Source organism: Anolis carolinensis, unplaced genomic scaffold (assembly GCF_035594765.1).
Source record: "Anolis carolinensis isolate JA03-04 unplaced genomic scaffold, rAnoCar3.1.pri scaffold_8, whole genome shotgun sequence".
Lineage (NCBI taxonomy): Eukaryota > Metazoa > Chordata > Lepidosauria > Squamata > Dactyloidae > Anolis > Anolis carolinensis.
The window spans coordinates 5007988-5034330 of NW_026943819.1; the positions used below are offsets into that span (position 1 = coordinate 5007988).

The 26343-nt window shown below is 40.4% G+C and overlaps 1 protein-coding gene across 1 annotated transcript in view; it reads left to right on the top strand.

The window, feature by feature from the left end:
* The window catches only part of fer1l5 (fer-1 like family member 5), an 88245-nt gene that overhangs the window by 53175 nt on the left and 8727 nt on the right, over positions 1–26343 (top strand). Inside the window, 13 exon segments of the mRNA XM_062961235.1 lie at positions 2344–2369; positions 3102–3155; positions 7214–7327; positions 8965–9087; positions 9879–10034; positions 10130–10221; positions 10393–10563; positions 16156–16304; positions 19778–19917; positions 20041–20129; positions 20749–20844; positions 22786–22927; positions 25805–25904. Of these exon segments, the coding sequence (XP_062817305.1) occupies positions 2344–2369; positions 3102–3155; positions 7214–7327; positions 8965–9087; positions 9879–10034; positions 10130–10221; positions 10393–10563; positions 16156–16304; positions 19778–19917; positions 20041–20129; positions 20749–20844; positions 22786–22927; positions 25805–25904 (1452 nt within the window).

The window sequence follows — 26343 nt, forward strand, 5'->3', positions numbered from 1 at the left end:
TTACCATCCTTGTGGGAGGCTTCTCTCATGTCCCACATGTAGCTGGAGCTGATAGAGGGAGCTCATCCACGCTCTCCCCAGGTGGGATTCGAACCTGGCAGCCTTCAGGTCAGCAACCCAACCTTCAAGTCACAAGGCTTTTATCCCCTAGGCCACTGGAAGCACCTAGGGAAAGGAATGAAACTTCCGCTTTTGCCTACGTAGAAGGAAACATGTCACTGAGGATGGAATTTGGGAGGAGTTATTCTTTACTGATAAGAGTTCTTTCAGTCACCATTAATCTTCTGTCGGAGCAACATGTGTCTGAGCAGCTCTGACTACTATCTATGTAAATAGTTGTACAATAAATATTCATTACCACCGGGATACTAGGCAGATGCTGAGTTGCCGAATGGAGGGGAGTATTGAGACAGAAGTCTGTAAGTGTCTCAATATATCCACCTCACATCTATCATCCACATTCTGACAGGGACTGGGATGTATAGTTCACCTGCAATCTAAGAGCACTCTCAACCACACCAACGATGGACCTGGAACTAACTTAGGGATGACATCAATACTCACAAATGAGATCTAGCATGGCATAATGGAGACCAGGGTTCAAATAAATAATAATAATAATAATAATAATAATAATAATAATAATAATAATAATAAACTTTATTTTTATATCCCACCCCATTTCCCCGAAGGGACTCAGCGCGGCTCACAACAGGGACAAGCCCGAAACAACGACACAACATATTTAAGAAGAATCAATGGAAGTTGATCAATCTCCATTCAGCCATGGAAACCCATTGTGGTGATGCTGGACAAGTCACACACTCTCAGCCCCAGAAAATAGATATGCCTTAAGGTCACCGTAATTTGAAAACCCTGGTCTCCAAAAGTTGTGTCTCACCATGGAGACAGTTGTCCTTTTTTAGGGAGAACACACCTAACTCCTTCCATTTTTCTCCAGGACAAATTCCTTGGAGGTAAACAGCCATAGAAGCCACTTTTTGGGCGGATGGCTTCTGCATCTTGGACATTACTCAAGTGTGTTTACATATACATGTCCCTTCAAGTCATCCATTGACTTACCGCAAACTTATAAGGTTTTGTGTGTTGTCAAAGGCACCAACCCCCAGAGTCAGTCACAACTAGACTTAATGTTAGGGGAAACCTTTACCTTTACCTATGTAACAAAATTTGAAAAAAAAAATATCTGTTACTGGTTTGAAGATGTTATTTTGTGTTTCATTGTGTGGTCCTTTGTTTTTGTGCCTGCCACAAACTACTGTATATACTCGAGTATAAGCTTAGTTTTTTAGCCCTCTTTTTAAGACTCAAAAAGCCCCCCTCGGCTTATACTCGGGTGAGGGTCCTGGTTGGCTTATATTTGGGTTGGCTTATACTCGAGAATATATGGTACATTTATTATTTTTCTCTATGATTATTGATATAATTACATTTATTATTTTTCTCTATTATTGTTGCTGCTATTACATTTATTTTACTCTATTTTTATTATGTTATTTCACTCGGATCTTATTATTATTATTATTATTATTATTATTATTGCATTTATTATTTTACTCTATTTATTATTACATGTATTATTTTCCTGTATTATTATTATTATTATTATTATTATTATTATTATTATTATTATTATTATTATTATATGTATTATTTTACTTTATTATTATTAAAAAGATACATAAGCACATTTACATTGAAGAAGATGAGAAGAATGATTTGATCAGAGTTGGACAGTCTTATCTTAAATTTGAGCTTTATGTAAATATTCATAAACATTTAACCTGCTGATGCCTCAATTAATGTCATTTTATTGGCATCTATTTTTATTTCTGAAATTTACTACCCTCGGTTTATACTGGACTCAATGTTTTCCCAGTTTTTCTTGTGGTAAAATTAGGTACCTCGGCTTATATTCAGGTCAGCTTATACTCGAGTATATACAGTATCTTGAATTGGTCGAGACTCAACGAGTTAGCCGTTGAAAAACTAAACTATAGCAAAATATGCTGCAGGATGTCCCGCAAAAGCAAAGTTTTTGTAATTTAATAAACTTTTCCCATTTTTAGGATAAAATCAATTAGGAAATGTCATTTATAATCCAGGAACAAAAATGGTGTGACATAGTGATATAATATAATATAATATAATATAATATAATATAATATAATATAATATAATATAATATAATATGGCTTCCAACATTATTATATTATATTATTTTTTGGATTTTGTTCCTCTTCCCAAGTAGCACACCTTTCAAGGTTTCCTATTAATTCCATGTTTTCTTTTGTTTGTTTTTAATTCCTCTTCTACAAACAGCTATTTCCAAAGCGAAACCTAAGAAGGTAAGATGGCTATAGTTTGGTTTCTAGGATTGTTTTCTCGATTTAGAACAAGGTTTTTGGGATAAAATCCTCCAAATAAATAAGAAAAACATATCGATATTATATAATAAATTATTAATGTGGGAAACTGAAACTGAAGAAATTACTAACTCAATGGTCCAATGGGCTAAGAATATAGGCAGACCGATTTATTTGCACAAATGGGAATCTATTTGGAGGAAGAAAATTAAATTTACATATTCTATAAATATGAAGGAAAACTGGCTAAAAGTCATCCATAGGTGGTATTTGACTCCAAAAAAAACTAGGGCTAATGTATAGGAATGTTAACAATAGTTGTTGGAGATGCAAAAGACAAATAGGCTCCTACCACCATATGTGGTGGAATTGTAGGAAGAAACAGAAATACTGGGCAGTAATTCTAGAAGAAAGTAACAAAATCTTACAAACCAAATTTGACCTTAAACCCAAGCTTTTCCTACTAGGGCTTTACGACCCCCAAACTAGAATCAGTAATAATACAGATAAACTTTTTACTTTCTTTATCAGGGCAGCAAGAATGGTGCTAGCAAAACACTGGAAATCCGGAAAAGCCCCTATGAAAGAATCTTGGATAGATAAATTGCTGGAAATAAAGGACATGGATAAATCTCGTTGCCCTTCTTTGGGCACATTCTAGTTTATCAATATCCTTTTTTTTGTTCCTCAACTTCATTCTGCTCCTTCTTACAGGGACTGAAGTTTTTCTTCAAGCCATGGTTATGGAAGAAGCCCAAAGAAGAGAAGGTAGGTCATGATGTCCAAGATAAAGCTTTAACCCTCGTTTTTGTTAAACAAAAGGCTCTGTGGCACCTTCAGGACCAAAAAGCCTTTTGGAGACTGTAGCTAAAGATGCACTTGATGCACTTCATATTGACCTTATAGTCAAACTGTGACCTTTCCCTTCCCTTCGGGGACAAGTTGGCTATTGTGGCAAAAAAAAAGTATATTTAATATGATACATAATGAGATATCTTGGAAATGGGAGCCAAGTGTAAACACAATTTAAGGATGAGAAATAGTTTATGGCAGCCACAAACACAAAGTTTCTGGCGTATAACAACTACTTTTAAAGTAAGTTATTGCGCAATTAAGCAGGAAATAACACTTTCAAACCAGAAACAGATTTTTCTGGTAATCCAAGCACTCTGTCATCCATCCTTAGAACCATCCTTTCTGTGCTTTTAGGAAAATCCTTGACCAATGTCGAAATCCTGTTCTTCTCTCTCCAAATAATCTAAGCACTCTTTCAACCATCCTTAGAATGATCCTATATGTATTATTATGGAAATGTCTCCTCAATCCTTGGAAAGCATGTTCCTCTCTCCAAATAATTCAAGCACTGCTTCATCCATCCTTAGAGGCAGCGGACAAAAACAACAAAACTACAGGCCCCCCAACCTCGAAATTTGACAACACAACCCATCATCCACGGCTCTAGGTTGATACAACAAAAAGAAAAGAAAAATAAAGTCCTAATTAGAGGGAAAGGAATAATTGTTTTTATCCAATTGCTGCCAGTTGGAGGGTTAAGCTCTGCCCACTTGGTCTCCTAGCAACCTACTCAGTCCAGGGGACAGGCACAGTTAGGCCTCAGGCCTCTTCCACACTGCCTATAAGATACAGATTATCTGATTTTAACTGGATTATATGGCAGTGTAGACTCAAGGCCCTTCCACATAGCTATATTACCCATTTAGAATCTTATATTATCTGCTTTGAACTGGATTATCTTGAGTCCACACTGCCAGGTAATTCACTTCAGTGTGCATTTTATAAAGCTGTGTAGAAGGGGCAGTTCTAGGCAGATAATATAAGATTACAAATATACAGTAGAGTCTCACTAATCCAACATAAACAGTGTCCTCTATCCTCACCACTTTCACAGTACACAAACAACCAAATGCATATTAAACATAAAGACAACCATACAACAGACATTCAATACCACCACTACCTCAACAATTTCTCACCAACACCACCAGACAACGCCACAGCAACGCGTGGCCGGGCACAGCTAGTATATATATATATATGTATATAGAAATGTGCTCCTCTGTTTCTCTCTCCAAATAATCCCAGCACTCCCTTATCTATTCTTAGAGTAATCCTATATTATTATTATTATTATTATTATTATTATTATTATTATTATTATTATTATTATTACATTGTTGTTGTTGTTGTTGTTGTTGTATGCCGCCTCCATCTCCCCCAACGGGGACTCGGAGTGGCTCACATGGGGACCAAGCCCGAAACAATAATATTTTAAACATCATGAAATCATCAATTAAACAACAAACATCATAATAAAAACAATTTAAACAAACATAAAATAAATCAACATTATTAAAACACAAATATTAACAATCATAGTATGCCAGTAAAAGTCCAATATAGGACATGAATGGCCTCTATATATATATATATAAAAGAGTGATGGCATCACGGCGATTCACAAAACAACAAAAGTACAGGCCCCCCAACCTCAAAATTTGACAACACAACCCATCATCCACGCCTCAAGGTTGATACAACAAAAAGAAAAGAAAAATAAAGTCCTAATTACAGGGAGAGCAATAATTTTTTTTTAATCCAATTGCTGCCAGTTTAGAGGGCTAATCTCTGCCCACTTGGTTGCCTAGCAACCAAGGAACAGCCAGGGTTCAGTTAGGGGACAGGCAGATTTAGGCCTCACTTAGGCTTCTTCCACAGATTATCTAATTTGCACTGGATTATATGGCAGTGTAGACTCAAGGCCCTTCCACACAGCTATATAACCCATTTATAATCTTATATTATCTGCTTTGCACTGGATTATCTTGACTCCACACTGCCATATCATCCACTTCAGTGTGCATTTTATCCAGCTGTGTAGAAGGGGCCTCAGATAATCCAGTTCTGAGCAGATAATATAAGATTAGAAATATACAGTAGAGTCTCACTTATCCAACGTAAACAGGCCGGCAGGATAAGTGAATATGTTGGATAATAAGAAGGGATTCAGGAAAAGCCAATTAAACATCAAATTAGGTAATCGTTATACAAATTAAGCACCAAAACATCATATTATACAACAAATTTGACATAAAAAGTAGTTCCATGCGCAGTAATGCTATGTAGTATTTACAGTAGAGTCTCGCTTATCCAACGTTCTGGATTATCCAACGCATTTTTGTAGTCAATGCTTTCAATATATCGTGATATTTTGGTGCTAAATTCATAAATACAGTAATTACTACATAGCATTACTGTGTACTGAACTACTTTTTCTGACAAATTTGTTGTCTAACATGATGTTTTGGTGCTTAATTTGTAAAATCATAACTTAATTTGATGTTTAATAGGGTTATCCTTAATTCCTCATTATCCAACATATTCGCTTATCCAACGTTCTTCCGGCCTGTTTATGTTGGATAAGTGAGACTCTACTGTACTGTATTTATTTACAAATTTACCACTAAAATATCACAATGAATTTAAAACACTGACTACAAAAACATTGATTATGAAAAGGCAGACTGCGTTGGATAATCCAGAACATTGTATAAGCGAATGTTGGATAAGTGAGATTCTTCTTTAATATGAAATAATTACTGGGATAGAATAATGCAGAACAATATAATCTCTAAAACCAGGACAGTAAATAAACAGGGGAATTCCACACAGGAAACAATCAGGGCCAGCTAACACCTCCCAACAAAGTATTCCCATCCTCAAAGTCTGGCAAATCCTCTGTTTTCTCAGGGCCACAGACAGTAGAAGCACATAAAATATCGCAAACAACACCACTCTGAAAACAAGGGAATTCCAGACAGGAAACAATCAGGGCCAGCTAACACCTCCCAACAAAAAATTCACTCAGGGAGGAAACAGCCAGGCTTTAAAGCTGCAAGGCCATTACATCCTAATCATTTTTCCTAATTGCAGCATTCATACTTGCCTCCAACAAACAAAAAAAAACCAATCAGAAATATTGTATATTCACAACCTTTAGGAAATAATATCCCCTGATGGCGCAGCGTGTTAAAGCGCTGAGCTGCTGAACTTCTGGACCGAAAGGCCACAGGTTTGAATTGGGGGAGCGGAGAGAGCCCCCACTGTTAGCCCCAGCTTCTGCCAACCCAGAAGTTCGAAAACATGCAAATGTGAGTGCATCAATAGGTACTGCTCCGGCGGGAAGGTAACGCCGCTCCATGTAGTCATCCCACATGACTTTGGAGGAGTCTGCGGACAACGCCGGCTCTTCGGCTTAGAAATGGAGATGAGCCCCAACCTCCAGAGTCAGACACGACTGGACTTAATGTCTGGGGAAAACCTTGACCCTTGACCTTAACTACCACCAATTCCTCAATACTTTATTTCCCAGACCACCAGACTTCGCCACAGCAACGCGTGGCCGGGCACAGCTAGTATATATATATATATATGCATGCCTTTATGGAAATGTGTTCTTCAATCCTTGACCAATGTTGGAAGCCTGTCCCAGACTCCAAATAATCCAAGTACCGCCTCCAGAAGAGAACAAGGAAAGAGATAGAGGAGATTATATGGACCATAAAACTGAGCTGTTTCTCAGTCTTGGGTGGCACTTTTTCCTTATGTTCACCCAGCAGGGTGATTTGATCAAATAAACCTATTGAACGATCTCCTTGCCTCCAAGGTTGGATTGGATAAAAAGACCCTGGAAGCTTTTGGGCCATTTCGTAATAGAGGGACATAGCAGCGCATCCCAATACTTGACCAAATTGGAAAGCATGTTTTGCAGACACAACCCTAACGTTTCCATGTTGTATCCCTATTAGTACATGGCGGATGAGGAAGATGAGGAAGTGGACTGGTGGAGCAAGTTCTACGTCACGACGGGCGACTTAGCAAAAAGTGGGAACTACCTGAAGTTGGGCTTTGATACAGTGAAGGTGTGTGTTGTGTTAGAGAGTAACTGACACGCAGATAGAACAGTGGGCATAATTATATATTTCAATCACAAGGTCTAGTAACCAAACTAACTTAAGTCAATGGAGGAATATGGACCAGAGAATCAGTAGGAAAGAGATGCTCAATGCTTTCCATTCCTGCCAATATCTTCGTTTCAGATGACACTGCACACATAGACACTTTGGGTCTCCATCAAGAGAGAAAAGCGTGGTACAAAGAGATATTGTTGTTGTTGTTATTATTATTATTATTATTATTATTATTATTTTATTGTATGACACAGCAAACAAGATAGATATTATTAACTACTACTAATAATAATGATAATGATGTAATTGGAACTGACAAGCAACCAGCAAAAAAATCAAAGAAGTAAAAATTAAAATATGTGTATAATATACTACAATTGTGTGACATTAAGTTAGGTTTGTCTTTATTTGTCGCCATTTGCTTTTAATTTCTGTATTTCAATATTAATGCCAAGTCAGTTGAAAGTTTATAGTAAGGGTCTAGTACTGGGTATAATATTAGTTAGGCCTATTTTTCAAGCAACCAGAAATGTTTATCCAGCATCTACTAATTCCCATGGGTGCTGGTTAATTGAGAGTAGTAGTAGTAGTTGTTGTTGTTGTTGTTATTTTATTATGACACAGCAAACAAGATAGATATGCTGGATTTCGTTTCACAAACTCACGAGTCAAACACTTCCCAAGTGTCTAGGACTGTGTGATGTATTTTCAGATGATGCGTGCAGATCCCAGTGGGTGGCCTTTTGCAGCTGGCAGATCGTAATTTTGTCAATGTCTACTGTTTCCAAATGCTGGCTGAGATCTTTTGGCACGGCACCCAGTGTGCCCATCACCACCGGGACCACCTGCACTGGTTTCTGCCAGAGTCTTTGAAGTTCAATCTTGAGGTCCTTGAGGAACCCACAAAATGAATCAGTAGTCATTCTTGTAGTTTAATGGGTTTTTCCCCCATTATTATTATTATTATTATTATTATTATTATTATTATTATTATTATTATTATTATTATTTTATTATGACACAGCAAACAAGATAGATATGCTGGATTTCATATCACAAAATCACAAGTCGAACACTTCCCAAGTGTCTAGGACTGTGTGATATATTTTCGGATGATGCGTGCAGATCCCAGTAGGGTGGCCTTTTGCAGTTGGAAGATCGTGATTTCTATTGTTTCCAAATGCCGGCTGAGATCTTTTGGCACGGCACCCATTATTATTATTATTATTATTATTATTATTATTATTATTATTATTATTATTATTATTATTATTATTCCTCCTAAAAGTTATGTTTGGTTTCCAAGCCAACTAAGACATAATGCTGTTAAAAAACTATCTCTTGGGTTATGGATGTGCCTGAAGAAGAAAATACTTGTTTGGAAGATACATACCTGGCAGAATGGTGTTGAAGTTGGACCTTTGAGGTCTCTTCCAACTCTGTGACTATATGAACTTTCAATATAAAGACATTCAAGATGGAATGGATGGTGGTTGAGCCTCCTTCTCTGGATAGCCGTCTGTCAGGAGGGTTTTGATTGTGTTCTCAAGCTACAATTCTCTGGTTCCATTTGTTGCTTTCCCCTTTAGATCTACAACTGTGAACTGGAGGAAGTGCCAGAGTTTCATGGCTTCCAGGATTTCTGCCAGACCTTCAAACTGTACCGGGAAGCAGTCACAGTCGAAGACCCCATTATTGGAGGAGAATTCAAGGTGAGAGCTCTTACTTTTCTCAACAGGTATCATATTTGATTCTGGGACTGCCTCAGAAGCCTATACAAGTGATGGAAATAGACATATCCATACATTATTAAATGTACTACAGCCCTCCGTATGGCCAGATTCCCAACATAATGCTATTCATCTGGGTCCACAGCTGGGGTCTGTAATTGGAAGGAGCTCGGAGAACTGGGTGAAAGATCAGAATAAGCTTCATCCTGGTCAAAGTTCATTTCTGAAACAGGTTCAGAACCCAAAGGTGGCTGGAGTATAACACCTTGGTGTAGATATATTGCGCCAAAATGCTAATGTGTATGTGTGTGTGTGTAAAAGAAATCCCTTGAAAGATTCTTGCAAAGAAAGAGCTCTGCAAAAAGGGAGCTGACTTTTTGCAGAGAGACAAGCCACGCCTAAAACAATGTATCAGTTTGATGGCAGTTGGCAGGCTTTGTCAGTTGGGAATCTGGCCTTCAAGTGAGAGCACAGAAAAGAGACATGCTCTCTCTAGCTACGGTCAAGTAGCAAATTTGAATATGCTATGCTGTATATATTGATGCTGATTGATTAGTTATTGATCTTATGCAACTACATGGACATTGTACGATTGCAGAACTGTTTTATATTTCAACTCAACAAGCAAGAGTAAAATTCCTTTGTTCTTTTCAATTCCTCTGCCTGGTGTGAGTTTTCTTTGCACATGGTGTTAGCTGGACGCTACTGGTTCCGCTGTATTCACTCCCTAATAAGATGCACTCTAAGAAAAGTCCTCATTCCTCTTTTTGCAGGGTCTCTTTCGAATCTATCCCATTCCGGAAGACCCCAACATCCCACCACCTCCGCGTCAGTTCCAGGAGCTTCCCCAAAATATCTGCCAGATGTGTCTTGTCCGGGTCTATATCATCCGAGCTCTTAACCTCCAGCCGAAGGACAGAAACGGCCTGGTAATCCGAGATGGATTTCTTTTCCTTCCCATGAGTGCCAAACTGCATTCATTCTCTAGCGTTGATGCTCCCCGATTTGGACTCTCCTCCTGCAGTGCGATCCCTACGTCTGGATCAAGATCGGGAAGAAGATCGTCGGCGAACGAAACGATTATATTCCCAACACCTTGGAGCCTCTTTTTGGCAGGTAGGTCTGCCCACTGCCGAGTCCATCTCTAGAGGTTTATATTGTAATAATAATGTGCTTGGCACTATTTAAAATGCCAGGAATGGCTTACTGTTGCAATAAGCAACCGATAGGCAAAGGAAAGGAAACAGAGTTATTTGCATTTGTCCTTCTTGTCTCTCTTCCCCATAGGATGTATGAACTCATGTGCTGCATCCCATTAGAGAAGGACTTGAAGGTCTGCCTCTTCGACTTCGACGTCTTCCCTCCAGACGACAGCATCGGAGAAACCACCATCGACTTGGAAAACCGGCTTCTCTCTCGCTTCGGGGCCAACTGTGGGCTGCCCCAGACCTTCTGTGTGTAAGCGGCAAGGATTGGGTTTGCTATCGATATGGTTGCCTTAGGACATTATCCCACGTATTATCCCATTATCCCTATTTCTACACACTAAAAAATTAAGGAAGCCAAGTACAGTCAGACCCGAGTTCTGAACAGGATTGGTTCTGTACATTTGTTCTTAAATTGAAGTTGTTTGTAAGTCAGAACATGTACTGTATATACTCGAGTATAAGCCTAGTTTTTCAACCCTTTTTTAGGACTGAAAAAAAACCCTTTTCGGCTTATACTCGGGTGAGGGTCCTGGTGAGCTTATATTCAGGTCGGCTTATACTCAAGTATATGTGGTATATTTATTATTTTTCTCTATTATTATTGATATTGTTAGCTTTGTTATTTAACTCTATTATTATTATTACATTTATTATTTTACTCTTATAGTTGTTACTTTTACATTTATTTTACTCTATTTTTATTATTATTAATACATTTATTATTTTACTCTATTATTACATTTATTATTTTATTGCATTTATTATTATTATTATTATTACATTTATTATTTTACTCTATTATTATTAAAAGCATACATAAGCACATTTACATTGAAGAAGATGAAAATAATGATTTAATCAGAGTTGAACAGTCATATCTTAAATTACAGTTTGATGTAAAGATTCCAAAACATTTAACCTACTGATGACTCAATTAATGTAATTTTATTGATATCTCGGCTTATACTGGAGTCAATGTTTTCCCAGTTTTTTGGGGTAAAATTAGGTGCCTCGGCTTATATTTGGGTCGGCTTAGACTCGAGTATATATGGTATTTCCATTTTTTTCAGCCCTTTTTAAGGACTAAAAAAGCCCCCCTCGGCTTATACTCGGGTGAGGATCCTGCTTGACTTATATTTTGGTCAGCTTATACTCGAGAATATATGGTACATTTATTATTTTTCTCCATTATTATTGGTACAGTAGAGTCTCACTTATCCAAGATAAATGGGCTGGCATAACCTTGGATAAGCAAAAATCTTGGATAATAAGGAGGGATTAAGAAAAAAGCTTATTACACATCAAATTAGGTTATGATTTTACAAATTAAGCACCAAAACATCATGTTTAACAACAAATTTGACAGAAAAAGTAGTTCAATACGCAGCAATGTTATGTTGTAATTACTGTATTTATGAATTTAGCACCAAAATATCATGATATATTGAAAACATTGACTACAAAAATGCGTTGGATAATCCAGAACGTTGGATAAGCGAGTGTTGGATAAGTGAGACTCTACTGTATGTATTTTGGATAGCATAGGGAAGGATTTGTCAGGGTAAATAAACAAATAAAATACCCACTGGGTAGGTATGTGAATAAGTTCCTTGTATCATGGGACTAATTGTCTCAAGGCAAGCAAGTGAATCGAACCAAAACACAGCAGAGTCTTTATCTATAGTTAGCAGAGATTTACAGCACAGCTGCTCATCGCTTTAATAAGACACTTGAACTCTGGCTTTCATCCAAACCCCTTTGGAGGCTTTAATCTTTTTTTTTTTAATAATTTTTATGGAGAGGTTTTCAAGCAACTCCATACATTTCTGATTACAACAAAGATTCTCATTTCTCGATACAATAAAACACATATAAGACAACAAGGGTAACTGAGGGAGAGGGGTGAGGAGGAAAATGAGGTATCAATACACAAGTTAAAAAAAGAAAGGGGGAAAAAAAAACAAGAAACAAAAAACCAACAACGACAACGCAGAAGCAACCACAGGAAAAAAAAAGCTTACATGTAAACAGTTGCTATATATTTCCTTTTACTTCCAGAGCTCCGGGTGTGATCCTTTTGATTTTCTTTTAGTCATTTATTTGTATTTTTGAAGTTAAACTAGTTTAACTATCTTTATACTATTATCCAAGGGACTTTCTTTAGGCCATCCTTATATGAAAATTTATTTTTTCTTTTTGTAAAAATTCCTTCATGGGTTTCCAATCCATTTTATTTGGTGTTCTTTCCCGGGCTAGTTTTTGTGTTAATAAATCCATATTCATCACGTCCATTACTTTATTGAGCCATTTCTCCATGCTAGGTACAGTAGAGTCTCACTTATCCAAGCCTCGCTTATCCAAGCCTCTGGATCAGGGGTCCCCAAACTAAGGCCCGGGGGCTGGATGCGGCCCTCCAAGGTCATTTACCTGGCCCCTGTCCTCAGTTTTATAATATAATATTTTTATATCAGTTTTAATAATATAATATTGTATATACATATAATATTGATAGAAATATTACAATGTAATACTAATAATAATACCATATAATAATATTAATTATATATTATATATTACATGTAATATTACTAATAATATTACAATATAGTGGTATAATTCAATATAGTAATATTTAATACTAATACTGTTCTATGCTAATAATATAATATATTGCTCAGATACGCCATGAGTTGGACTCCAGCTTAATTGTAGTTCCAGCGGAGGTAACCGAGGCACCTGTCTGTCCGATTTTGTGGGATTCTTTCTGGCTTGTTCTTCCGGATGACGTGGAGGGGATTCTTGGGTCTGTGAGGGCGACCACTTGTGCTCTGGATCCTTGTCCCTCTTGGCTGGTTAAGCAGGCCAAAGAGGGGTTGTTGGATTGGTTTGTGGCTATAATAAATGCCTCCCTGGGTCAGGGGTCATTTCCATCTTGTTTTAAGCAAGCGGTGGTAAAACCGTTACTAAAAAAGACCTCGCTAGACCCATCTGTATGTAACAACTACAGACCAATTTCCAACCTCCCGTTTTTGGGCAAGGTTCTGGAGCGGGTGGTGGCCACGCAGCTCCAGGAGTTCCTCGATGACACTGATTTTCTGGACCGCTCGCAGTCTGGCTTCAGGCCTGGGCACAGCACTGAGACGGCTTTGGTCGCCTTGGTGGATGACCTCCGCAGGGAACTTGACAGGGGGAGTGTGACCCTGCTGGTTCTCTTGGACATCTCTGCGGCTTTCGATACCATCGACCATGGTATCCTTCTGGGGAGGCTCTCCGGGATGGGACTCGGTGGCACTGTTTTGCAGTGGCTCCAATCCTTCCTGGAGGGCCGTTCCCAGATGGTGAAGCTGGGGGACACCTGCTCGGACCCCTGGCCTTTGACCTGTGGGGTCCCGCAAGGGTCTATTTTATCCCCCATGCTTTTTAACATCTACATGAAACCGCTGGGAGAGGTCATCCGGAGTTTTGGAGGGTGTTGCCATCTCTACGCAGATGACACACAAATCCACTACTCGTTCCCACCTGACTCCAAGGAAGCCCCTCGGGTGCTGAACCAGTGCCTGGCCGCTGTGGCGGACTGGATGAGGAGGAACAAGCTGAGGATCAATCCTGACAAGACAGAGGCCCTCCTGGTCAGTCGCTCGTCGGATCGGGGTATTGGGTGGCAACCTGTGCTGGACGGGGTTGCACTCCCCCTGAAATCACAGGTCCGCAGTTTGGGGGTCCTCCTGGATTCAGCGCTGACGCTTGAAGCGCAGGTGTCGGCGGTGGCCGGGAGGGCTTTTGCACAACTCAAACTTGTGCGCCAACTGCGACCATACCTCGTGAAGTCTGACTTGACCACGGTGGTGCATGCATTAGTTACCTCTAGACTGGACTACTGTAATGCGCTCTACGTGGGGCTTCCCTTGAAGACGGCCCGGAAGTTACAGCTGGTCCAACGTTCGGCCGCCAGACTAATAACAGGGGCGAGTTACAGGGAGAGATCTACTCCCCTGTTTAAGGAGCTCCACTGGCTGCCGTTCATCTTCCGGTCCCAATTCAAGGTGCAGACCATCATTTATAAAGCCCTAAACGGTTTGGGACCCGCCTACCTTCGTGACCGTATCTCCTATCATAAACCTGCCCGACCTCTCCGATCATCGGGGGAGGCCCTCCTGTCGCCACTACCTATCTCTCAGGCTCGCCTTGTAGGAACAAGGGAGAGGGCCTTCTCTGCGGTGGCCCCTCGCTTGTGGAACTCGCTGCCCATTGAAATCAGGCAAGCCCCCACCCTTTTAGCCTTCAGGAAAGATTTAAAAACATGGCTCTTCCGGTGTGCTTTCGGAGAGTAAATGTTCTATGCTACTCCCCCCCGATATTTATCCTCTAGACTGGTTCACTATCTGATGTCCCGTCCCTCGAGGTTTTATTCTGATCCCTTTCTCACCCAGAGTTTTAATTTTTAATCTAGTTTTTAAATGTAGTATTCATGCGGCCCGCTCGTGTTATATTGCTGTTTTGATCTTATGTTGTACTGTTTATTTTATGTAATGTATTATTTAATTGTATTATGTTATGGTTTATTGTATTGTCTTGGGCATGGCCCCATGTAAGCCGCCCCGAGTCCCCGTTGGGGAGATGGTGGCGGGGTATAAATAAAGTTTTATTATTATTATTATTATTATATTGTATATAGATATAAATTGTAAGCCGCTCTGAGTCCCCTTCGGGGTGAGAAGGACAGGATATAAATGTAGTAAATAAATACATAATAAATAAATAAATTTTGACTTAGGCTCGCCCAAAATCTGAAATGACTTGAAGGCACACAACAACAATAATTCTAATTAACTTGACTATCTTGTTGGCCAGAAGCAGGTCCACACTTCCCACTGAAATCCTGATCGGTTTGAGTTGGTTAAAATTGTTTTTATTTTTAAATATTGTATTTTTCTTTCGTCGTCGTTGTTGTTGTCGTTGTTGTTGTCGTCGTCGTCGTTTTTGCACTACAAATAAGACATATGCAGTGTGCATAGGAATTTGTTCATTTTTTGTCTTCAAATGATCATTCGGCCCCTCAACAGTCTGAAGGATTGTGGACCGGCCCTCTGCTTTAAAAGTGTGAGGACCCCTGCTCTGGATTATCCAAGCCATTTTTGTAGTCAATGTTTTCAATATATCATGATATTTTGGTGCTAAATTTGTAAATACAGCAATTACATCATAACATTACTGCGTATTGAACTACTTTTCTGTCAAATTTGTTGTATGACATGATGTTTTGGTGCTTAATTTGTAAAATCATAACTTAATTTGATGTTTAATAGGCTTTTTTCTTAATCCCTCCTTATTATCCAAGATTTTTGCTTATCCAAGGTTATGCCAGCCCATTTATCTTGGATAAGTGAGACTCTACTGTACCAATAATAATGGAGAAAAATAATAAATGTACCATATATTCTCGAGTATAAGCTGACCAAAATATAAGTCAAGCAGGATCCTCACCTGAGTATAAGCCGAGGGGGGCTTTTTTAGTCCTTAAAAAGGGCTGAAAAAAATGGAAATACCATATATACTCGAGTCTAAGCCGACCCAAATATAAGCCGAGGCACTTAATTTGATGTTTAATAGGCTTTTCCTTAATCTCCCCTTATTATCCAAGATATTCGCTTATCCAAGCTTCTGCCGGCCCGTTTAGCTTGGATAAGTGAGACTCTACTGTACTTCCTTTGTTTTCCATACTTGTGCGAACAAGTATCTTCAATCGTTGCCTATGTACAGCTCAAATCCATACATACAACTTTGAATGATGTCCTTGCCAATGATATTTGGTCTCATAAAAATCCGTTTCTCCTCCTTGCAGAGCCGGCCCCACTCAGTGGAGAGACCAGCTTCTCCCCTCTGAGCTCTTGGCCAATTACGCCCGAACCAAGGACTTGCCTCCGGCAGAAATCACCGAAGATGGGAGCCGAGCCGTTTTCATGGGCAGGACCTACGAGCTGGCCGACTTTGGTGAGTGGCTCAGAATGACTCCAAGGTGCCTGGAGGAGCCTGGCCCTGGATGGCCATCTGTTCGGAGTGTTTTCGTGGGCTGAATGGGGTTAAATTGATGACTCTTTATTTATTTATTTACAGTATTCCGCCCTTCTTTCTCACCCCGAAGGGGACTCAGGGCGGATTACAATGAACACATATATGGCAAACATTCAATGCCAACAGACAAACAACATACAGTATAGACCAGGGGTCCTCAAACTTTTTAAACCAGTCCACAATCCTTCAGACTGTTGAGGGGCCGGATTATCATTTGAAAAAAAAAAAATACAAACAAATTCCGATGCACACTGCACATGTCTTATTTGTAGTGCAAAAACAACAACAAGAAGAACAATGAAAAAACAATACAATATTTAAAAATAAAAGCAATTTTAACCAACATACATTTATCAGGATTTCAATGGGAAGTGTGGTCCTGCTTCTGGCCAATGAGATAGCCAAGTTAATTAGGATTGTTGTTGTTGTGTGCCTTCAAGTCATTTCAGACTTTGGGCGAGCCTAAGTCTAAAATGTATTTATTTATTATTTATTTATTTGCTGCATTCATTTACTACATTTGTATCACACCCTTCTCACCCCAAAGGGGACTCAGACTGGCTTACAAATTATATGTACATACAATCTATATATATATAAAAGAGTGATGGCATCACGGCGACCCACAAAACAACAAAACTACAGGCCCCCCAACCTCGAAATTTGACGACACAACCCATCATCCACGCCTCAAGGTTGATACAACAAAAACAAAAGAAAAATAAAGTCCTAATTAGAGGGAGAGGAATAATTGCTTTTATCCAATTGCTGCCAGTTAGAAGGCTAAGCTCCGCCAACTTGGTCTCCTAGCAACCCAATAAAAAATAATAAAAAACACTAAAAAATAATTTAAAACACTAAAGAATTAATATAATAAATACTATAATAACAGAAAATAACTAAAAATAATACAAGAAAATAATAAAATATAATAAATAAAAAGATAACTTACAATAAAATTAATTAAAAAATACAAATAACATCAAATAAAAATTCCACAACGATTTTAACCAATACCACCACCACTTTGCCACAGCAACATGTGGCCAGGCACAGCTAGTATATTATATTATTAGCATAGCACAATATTAGCATTATATATTACTTTATTGAACTATACCACTATACTGTAATATTATGAGTAATATTATATGTAATATAGAATATATAATTAATATTATTATGTGGTATCATTATTAGTGTTATATTGTATTACATTATAATATTATTATCAATATTATATGTATATACAATATATTATATTATAAAACTGAGTGCGGGGGCCAGGTAAATGACCTCGGAGGGCCGCATCCGGCCCCCGGGCCTTAGTTTGGGGACCCCTGGTATAGACAGACACAGAGACATTTAACATTTTTCCAGCTTCATGATCCCGGCCACAGGGAGAGCTGTTGCTTCACTGTCCACTAGTGGCTGTACTTCCTCATTCCTTTCCTCATGTTTTGCTGGCAGTTTTATGGTGTTGTAAATTAGTTAAATTAGCCTCCCGCATAAAGCGTACCTAAATTTCCCTACTTGACAGATGCAACTGTCTTTCAGGGCTGCATAGATCAACAGCAAGCCGGGCTATTTAATAGTCAGGGGCTTAACCCGACCCAGGCTTTGAACTCATGACCTCTCGGTCAGTAGTGATTTATTGCAGCTGGTTACTAGCCAGCTGTACCACGGCCCGGCCCTTGGGTCTCATATTATTGTCCATAATATTCTCCATATTATTCTCATAATATTCTCCATATTATTCTCCATACTTGGGCAAACTTGGGCCCTCCAGGTGTTTCGGACTTCAACTCCCACAATTCCTAACAGCCTACTGACTGTTTACTATTCACAACCTACATCTCCGAGCTCCAAAGTGCCAAGCTAATACAAATAGGATCCTTAAGGTTAACTAATGCTCTGGACCAGTGGTTCCCAAACTTATTTGGCCTACCGCCCTCTTTCCAGAAAAAATATGACTCAGCGCCCCCTGGAAAGGTTGTGTGGCTTAGAGAGGTGGGTGGGGCTGAGCCTCTCCCCTAGTCCAAGATGCAGGGTGGGAAGTGGAGGTGGGCAGGGCCACAAACGGCCAGGACTGGGATGGGTGGAGTTATGAGCTCTGAGTCAGGGCTGAGCTTCTATCCCTGTCCTGTGGTGCCTGCCAGGACACAGGGGATGGGGCTAGAGTAGGGGGGTAGTAGAGTAGTAGGGCTGAACCTCTATACCCCGCCCCCGTGTTCTAACAAGCGCCTCAAGTGAGGTATACAGAGGCTCAGCCCTGTTTCAGGCTCTTGGGAAGAGGCCCCGCCCCCACCCCTAGCCCTGCCCTTTAGTCCTAAAAGGCCTCTCAGGAGAGGTATAGAGGCTTAGCCCTGTCTCAGGCTCTTGGAAGTAGGCCCCGCCCACACCCCTAGTCCCACCCTTTAGTCCTGAAAGGCCTCTCAGGAGAGGTATAGAGGCTTAGCCCTATCTCAGGCTCTTGGAAGTAGGCCCCGCCCACACCCCTAGTCCCACCCTTTAGTCCTGAAAGGCCTCTCAGGAGAGGTATAGAGGCTTAGCCCTGTCTCAGGCTCTTGGAAGTAGGCCCCGCCCACACCCCTAGTCCCACCCTTTAGTCCTGAAAGGCCTCTCAGGAGAGGTATAGAGGTTCAGCCCTGTCTCAGGTTCTTGGAAGGAGGCCCCGCCCACACCCCTAGTCCCACCCTTTAGTCCTGAAAGGCCTCTCAGGAGAGGTATAGAGGTTCAGCCCTGTCTCAGGTTCTTGGAAGTAGGCCCCGCCCACACCCCTAGTCCCACCCTTTAGTCCTGAAAGGCCTCTCAGGAGAGGTATAGAGGTTCAGCCCTGTCTCAGGTTCTTGGAAGGAGGCCCCGCCCACACCCCTAGTCCCACCCTTTAGTCCTGAAAGGCCTCTCAGGAGAGGTATAGAGGTTCAGCCCTGTCTCAGGTTCTTGGAAGGAGGCCCCGACCCCACCCCTAGCCCCGCCCTTTAGTCCTAAAAGGCCTCTCAGGAGAGGTATAGAGGCTCAGCCCTGTCTCAGGCTCTTGAGAGGAGGCCCCGCCCTTTAGTCCTAAAAGGCCTTTCAGGAGAGGTATAGAGGCTCAGCCCTGTCTCAGGCTCTTGGGAAGAAGCCACACCCACTCCTCTAGCTCCACCCCCTATGTCCTAACAGGCGCCTCAGGGGCTCAGCGCTGTCTCCAGCACTTGGGAAGAGGCCTCGCCCCTCCCTTGGTCCCGCCCCCAAATGCACCTGTGGCCATCACTGCCCCCCCTGGATTGCTGCAGCGCCCACCAGGGGGCGGTAGCACCCACTTTGGGAATCATTGCTCTGGACATTGGCTGAGATGCTAAACAAGGACTCCAAAACCCATCTTCCCCATTTACTGTGGCCTTTTCCAGAGACCCAGCAGCCCTTGCATGACTACCTGGGGCCTGCCAAAGAGCGCCTTGCCCTCTACTTGCTCCGTACCTGCGGACTGGTGCCGGAACACATTGAGACCCGCACCCTCTACAGCACGGCTCATCCAGGGATTGACCAGGTAAACTCCGACCCTCTAGTCCGGGATGTCACTATGCAGTGCACCTTCCGTATCCACAGAACTGATATAGACTCAGTTCCACTTATCCACAATGTGTGAAATCTGTGCTCCTTTGCTCTCCAGGGCAAGGTGCAGATGTGGGTGGACATCTTTCCAGAGAGCTTAGGTGAACCAGGACCTCCTTTTGATATTGTCCCAAGGAAGCCACATAAGTAAGTGATATTTCTCTCTGTAAGAAAATTGGCTCAGAAAGTGCAGGGCTTCAAGACCAGTCCAAGAAGTTAGAAGTAGCAGCAGCAGATAAGGAATCGAGTGAAGAGCTGAGTGATAAGGAAGGTTCCCAGGAGATATCACCTGTAGCTAAGGAGATCAACAAAAGTCTTAGTTTACAAATCAGATCTGAGAATAGATAATCTCTGAGAGATTATGTTGCAAAGTTGGGGAGAAAAGTCATGGAAGAAGTCATGCTTTCATGGGTGTCTATTCAACAGCAAATTGTTTCCTTTGAAGGCAGTTCAGGCAATGCTGCATTAGAGTGAGAAGCTAAGCCTGGATTCTCTTGTTCATGGTTCAAGCCAAGCCTTGATTTTGGATTTAATATATCCTGCTGGTGTGTGTTTGTTGTGAACTAATATTAGTGCAGTCTTTAATCTTCTTAAAACTTAGTGACAAATACAATAATAGAATGCCTGTAAATATATGTGTTCTTGTTGGGGGAAAATGGGCTTGGACCCTGTTTAGAGTGACTGAGAAGGACAGAAGACATTGAAGGTTTGGAGACCACTCTCCAAAAGTTTTTTCCAGTATCCAGACTTGATTGTTTCTCGCTAGGTATGAATTGCGTGTCATCATCTGGAACACCAAAGACGTGGACTTGGAAGACACCAACATTTTTGGAGACAGGATGAGCGATATTTATGTCAAAGGGTAAATGGGAAAAGACATAATCTATAATGGGGTTGGGATGGGAGCTATCAGTCATTAGTTCTGCTGGCTGGAGAAGTAGCTCAAGAACATCTGGAGGTCCACACTTTTCCCATCTTAGGCAATATGCTTCAACAATGATGCCAGGAGATATTCATGGCTTCAGCTGTCATGAAGGTTTGGACCCACTCTTGCCAAGCTACCAGCATGATTGAATATAAAGTGATTCCTTGACTTCAGAATTTTGTTTGTTCTTAAGTCAACGCATCCTTATCGCAAAGTGAATTTTCCCATTGAAATGCACTGAAATTGCTCCCCAAAACCCACCCCAATTTTTCTGTTATGTGTTTTTAAATAATATATAAAATGTTCAGAGATAGGCAGTGCTTGGTTCCATCCAGCCACTGTGGCAAGGAGGCATATTTGAGGCAACACAATGTGAACTAACCCAAAGCGGAGAAGAGCACACAGGCAAAGGCATGCAGGCTAAGGCACTGAGCAACCCTATACTAGCTGTTTAGGCTGAGGATCTGCTACACGAGGATGGACTGCAATCTCTGGAGTGGAATCTCTGGATTGGACTCCTCCCAGAACATTCAGGGGAAGCAATCACATGTGTAATGAAGTGTGGATTTTTTAGTTTACAGATGTCATGTTTAATTGTGTTTTAAAAGGGTCAATCTTTCAGTTATGGCATCTCTGCACTCAAGAGTTGGTTGCCATGGAGAAGTGGGTGGAGCCAACTGCCATTTTGGTGGAGAAGTGCAGGTTTCAAAAAAAAACCAGTCTGTGCCCTGATGAGGTACAGGGAAGACTGATCCCCAGTTGAAGGAATCAGGGAGGCTCAAATGCTTAATTTTGAGTCAGTTTAAAATAAGTTTGGTGACTTATTTTAAGGTAGTCTGTCTCCTGTTAAGGAACAGATAATCTGTGATTGTAATTCACAGGGTGACTGCAGTTTGAAGCAGCAGAGAAGGAAGTGACATTTTAACGAATTTGAAACACCTCATTCTAGCTTTGCAACTGTTAACTAAAGTGCCTCTAAGGAGAAAGTTATTGTAACCATTAAGCTTTCTGCCTGAATAAACGTGTTATTGTTCTTTCTAACATCTCAGCTTCTGTCACATATATTACAAGAGTAAACAAGAAGAAGGAAGAAAAACAAACTTTAAAAGATCTCCTCTTTGAGACAGTTAGTGGCTACATCTTCCCATAGTGGTACCAAATGTTAATCATCTCCTTTACATCTGGTGGCCGCATTATAAACATCTTTAATAACTGGCGGCAGCGTTTAAAAAAAATCTTTATAATTTGCTGGCAGCGGATATAGTATAATATATTTAATTAAATAATAAAAAGAACACATCTCCGCAACATGGAGCTGCAGTTTCTGCCTTGTAGGAAAACCAGAACTGCTCCCGCTAAGAATTCAGTCCACGTTTTGTTACTCTCTGCCTTGCTGTTAGAACTGGTTTAGTGGACAAAGGGCCCTCTTTTGCACTGTTTGTAGGTCAAAACAGTGCTCTGATGTCAAAACGTCACTCTAGGCTGAGTGAGGATTTGTAAGATTCATAATAACTTTATTGTTATATCCCGCCACCATCTCCCCGAAGTGACTCGGGGCAGCTTACATGGGGACCAAGCCCAACACAACAAAAGTTTCAGAACAATTAAAAACATAATAACATAAAGAATACAATTAAAACAATTTAAAATAGCAGAGTATAAAAACATCGTAAAAGTATATATCAAAACCAACCTCAACAACCAGGAAACCAAGAATATTGTGGCCGTAATCAGATTAGAGAGGGCAGGACAAGGACTTGTGCAAAACACAAATATACTTATGTTGGGACATTCTTACTCTGCAACATGCATAGCTGATGTACCCAAGGATAAAAGTTCTCTAATTGACACCAACATCTCCTTGGCTTTTGCTCCCAGGTGGCTGGATGGCTTGGAAGAGGACAAGCAGAAGACAGATGTCCATTACAGGTCTCTGTCGGGAGAAGGCAACTTCAACTGGCGGTTTGTTTTCCCCATGGATTACCTTCCCATGGAGCAGGTCTTGATCCTCAACAAGAAGGTGGGTCCAGGTTGACAGTCCCGCCCTTTGCACATCCCTGATGCAGATTTGGAAGCCGAACAAGGTTGTGTCGACTTAGTCCTTGGATGGGAGGCTCTCATTATTACTTTTTAAACCTTCATAACAGGGATCCCCAAACTTTTTAAACAGGGGCCCAGTTCACGGTCCCTCAGGCTGTTGGAGGGCTGGACTATAGTTGAAAAAAAAAACTATAAACAAATTCCTATGCACACTGCATAGATCTTATTTTGAAGTAAAAGAAAAACCAAACGGGAAGAAATACAGCCCCAATGTTAATAATAATAATCATAATAAAAATAATAAAGAGGGTTGGAAGAGACACCTTGAGTCATCTTGTCAACCCTCTTCTACCTTTGTGCACAGATGGCCACCCAGCCTCAATGTTATTAATCATCATCATCATCATCATCATCATCATACATCACACAGTCCTAAACGCCGGGGAAGTGTTCAACTTGTGATGTTGTGATACGAAATCCAGCATATGTGTGCGTGTGTGTGTGTGTGTGTATGTGTGTGTGTGTGTGTGTATATATATATATATATATATATATACACACACACACACACACACATATATATATATATACACACACACACATACACAGTAGAGTCTCACTTATCCAAGCTAAACGGGTCAGCAGAAGCTTGAATAAGCGAATATCTTGGATAATAAGGAGGGACTAAGGAAAAGCCTATTAAACATCAAATTAGGTTAGGATTTTACAAATTAAGCATCGAAACATCTGGTTATACAACAAATTTGACAGAAAAAGTAGTTCAATAGGCAGTAATGTTATGTTGTAATTACTGTATTTATGAATTTAGCACCAAAATATCACGATATATTTAAAACATTGACTACAAAAATGGCTTGGATTATCCAGAGGCTTGGATAAGCGAGGCTTGGATAAGTGAGACTCTACTGTATGTGTGTGTGTGTATATATATATATATATATCTCATTTGCTGTGTTATACTGTTTCTTTGTGCCAATAATAATAATAATAATAATAATAATAATAATAGTAATAATAATAAAGAGGATTGGAAAAGATCCCTTGGGCCATTTAGTCCAACCTCCTTTTGCCTTTGTGCACCAAAAGCACTGGCAAAGCACCCCTTAGTAAATTATTAATTAAATAATAATTGAAATACCATTATAAACAAGTAAAGGTTTAGAAGGTGTGCAACAGGTGAGGGAGGAGGCAGGAAAGGCGGAGGAGGAGGGTGCTTTGAATGCGATTTCCTGCTTCTTGCAGGGGGTTGGACTGGATGGCCCATGAGGTCTCTTCCAACTCTAGGATTCTATGATTCTAGGAGGGAGCCACCGTCACGGGGGACGGATAAATGGCTTCAATGGGCCACATGTGGGCCCCGGGCCTTAGTTTGGGGACCCCTGCTTCATAAGGTTCTTTTATTCTGTTTTCACTGAGACAGAGTATATCATAGGCACCTTGCAGAGAAAGAAATTAGGCACAGAGAGTACATATATCTACACTAGCTGTGCCCGGCCACGCGTTGCTGTGGCAAAGTGGTGGTGGTATTGGTTAAAAATTGTTGTGTAATTTTTATTTGACATTATTTGTATTTTTAAATTATTTTATTGTAAGTTATCTTTTTATTTATTACATGTTATTATTTTCTTGTATTATTTTTAGTTATTTTCTGTTATTCTAGTATTTTATTGTATTAATTTTTTAGTGTTTTTAATTATTTTTATTGTTTTTAATTATTATTATTTTTGGGTTGCTAGGAGACCAAGTTGGAGGAGCTTAGCCCTCTAACTGACAGCAATTGGATAAAAGCAATAATTCATCTCCCTCTAATTAGGACTTTATTTTTCTTTTCTTTTTGTTGAATCAACCTAGAGGCGTGGATGATGGGTTGTGTTGTCAAATTTATAGGTTGTGGGGGCCTGTAGTTTTGTTGTTTTGTGGGTCGCCGTGATGCCATCACTCTTTTATATATATATATAGTGACACAAACAAACAAAAAGGGGATAAATTCACATATACTCCAGCATTCATTCATTCATTCATTCATTCATTCATGTTGCTGATTCCATCAGTTCCGGACAGATGTTGGTTTGTCTTCCTTAACTGATATTGGTTTTCCTTCTTAACACAAGAAACCATTGTGTTGACCTAACTTAAAGAATCATTGTCTTTGACTATTCCAGCTTGTTGTTTTCAACCCAAGAGTTAATCACTGTCTCCGATCATGTACTCCTGCTCAAGGGCTCAGTCTCAGGATAGCGTCTGCAGCTTTATATAGGCCTCAGTCATATGCCTTTTGGACAATTTCATTCAGACCACACATCATATTTATCACAAGGATGCCAGGAAATCCCAACAGGGTTAGGAAAGAATCTGGAAGCAGCTGGAAGAAGGTCCAGCACTGAACTAGATGGACCAAAGCTCCAATTTCGCAAGCCATATCTCTCTTCTTTGAGTTCTTCCAGTCTTCCCGCTGAGGCTTCAACACTAGTGCCTTGGTGGCACAGTATGTTAAAGCGCTGAGCTGCTGAACTTGCAGACTGAAAGGTCCCAGGTTCAAACCCCTGGAGCGGCATGAGCAGCCGCTGTTAGCTCCAGCTTCTGCCAACCTAGCAGTTCGAAAACCTGCCAATGTGAGTAGATCAATAGGTACTGCTCCGGTGGGAAGGTAACAGCGCTCCATGCAGTCATGCCTATGGCCACATGACCTTGGAGGTGTCTACGGACAACGCCGGCTCTTCGGCTTAGAAATGGAGATGAGCACCAACCCCCAGAGTCGGAAACGATTGAACTTAACATCAGGGGAAACCTATGGGTTCTAGTGACCCTATTTCCACCCTCTTTCCTTTTGTTTCAGCAACACTTTTGGAGCCTGGATGAGACCACGGAGAAAGTGCCGCCCAAGTTGATGATCCAGATCTGGGACAACGACAAATTTTCAGCGGATGATTTTCTAGGTACGAAGACACCTGGACAGAATGAAGGATGTTTTGGCCACAAAGCATTACAAAAATGGAGGACATTTCTCCCTGACACCATACTATACAGTCAGTTTTCCATATTCACTGGGGTTACAGGCACAGCTCCCCCCCCCAAAAGTGAAAAACCACACCTGTCTAAGAATGTCTAGGTCTCCCAATATGACTTTATGGTCAAGACCTTCTGCTGGTAGGCATTTTGAGAAGGATAAGAGGCAGACTTTAAGGAGGTGTAGGTGGGATTGGGGGCGGGGGGGGGCTGTGAGCCTTGAACAATATTATATAATATATAATAATAATACATTATATATATATATATTACTAGTAATACAATATAATAATATTAATTATATATTATATATTACATGTAATATTATTGATAATATTACAATATATAGATATAGTACAATATGGTAAT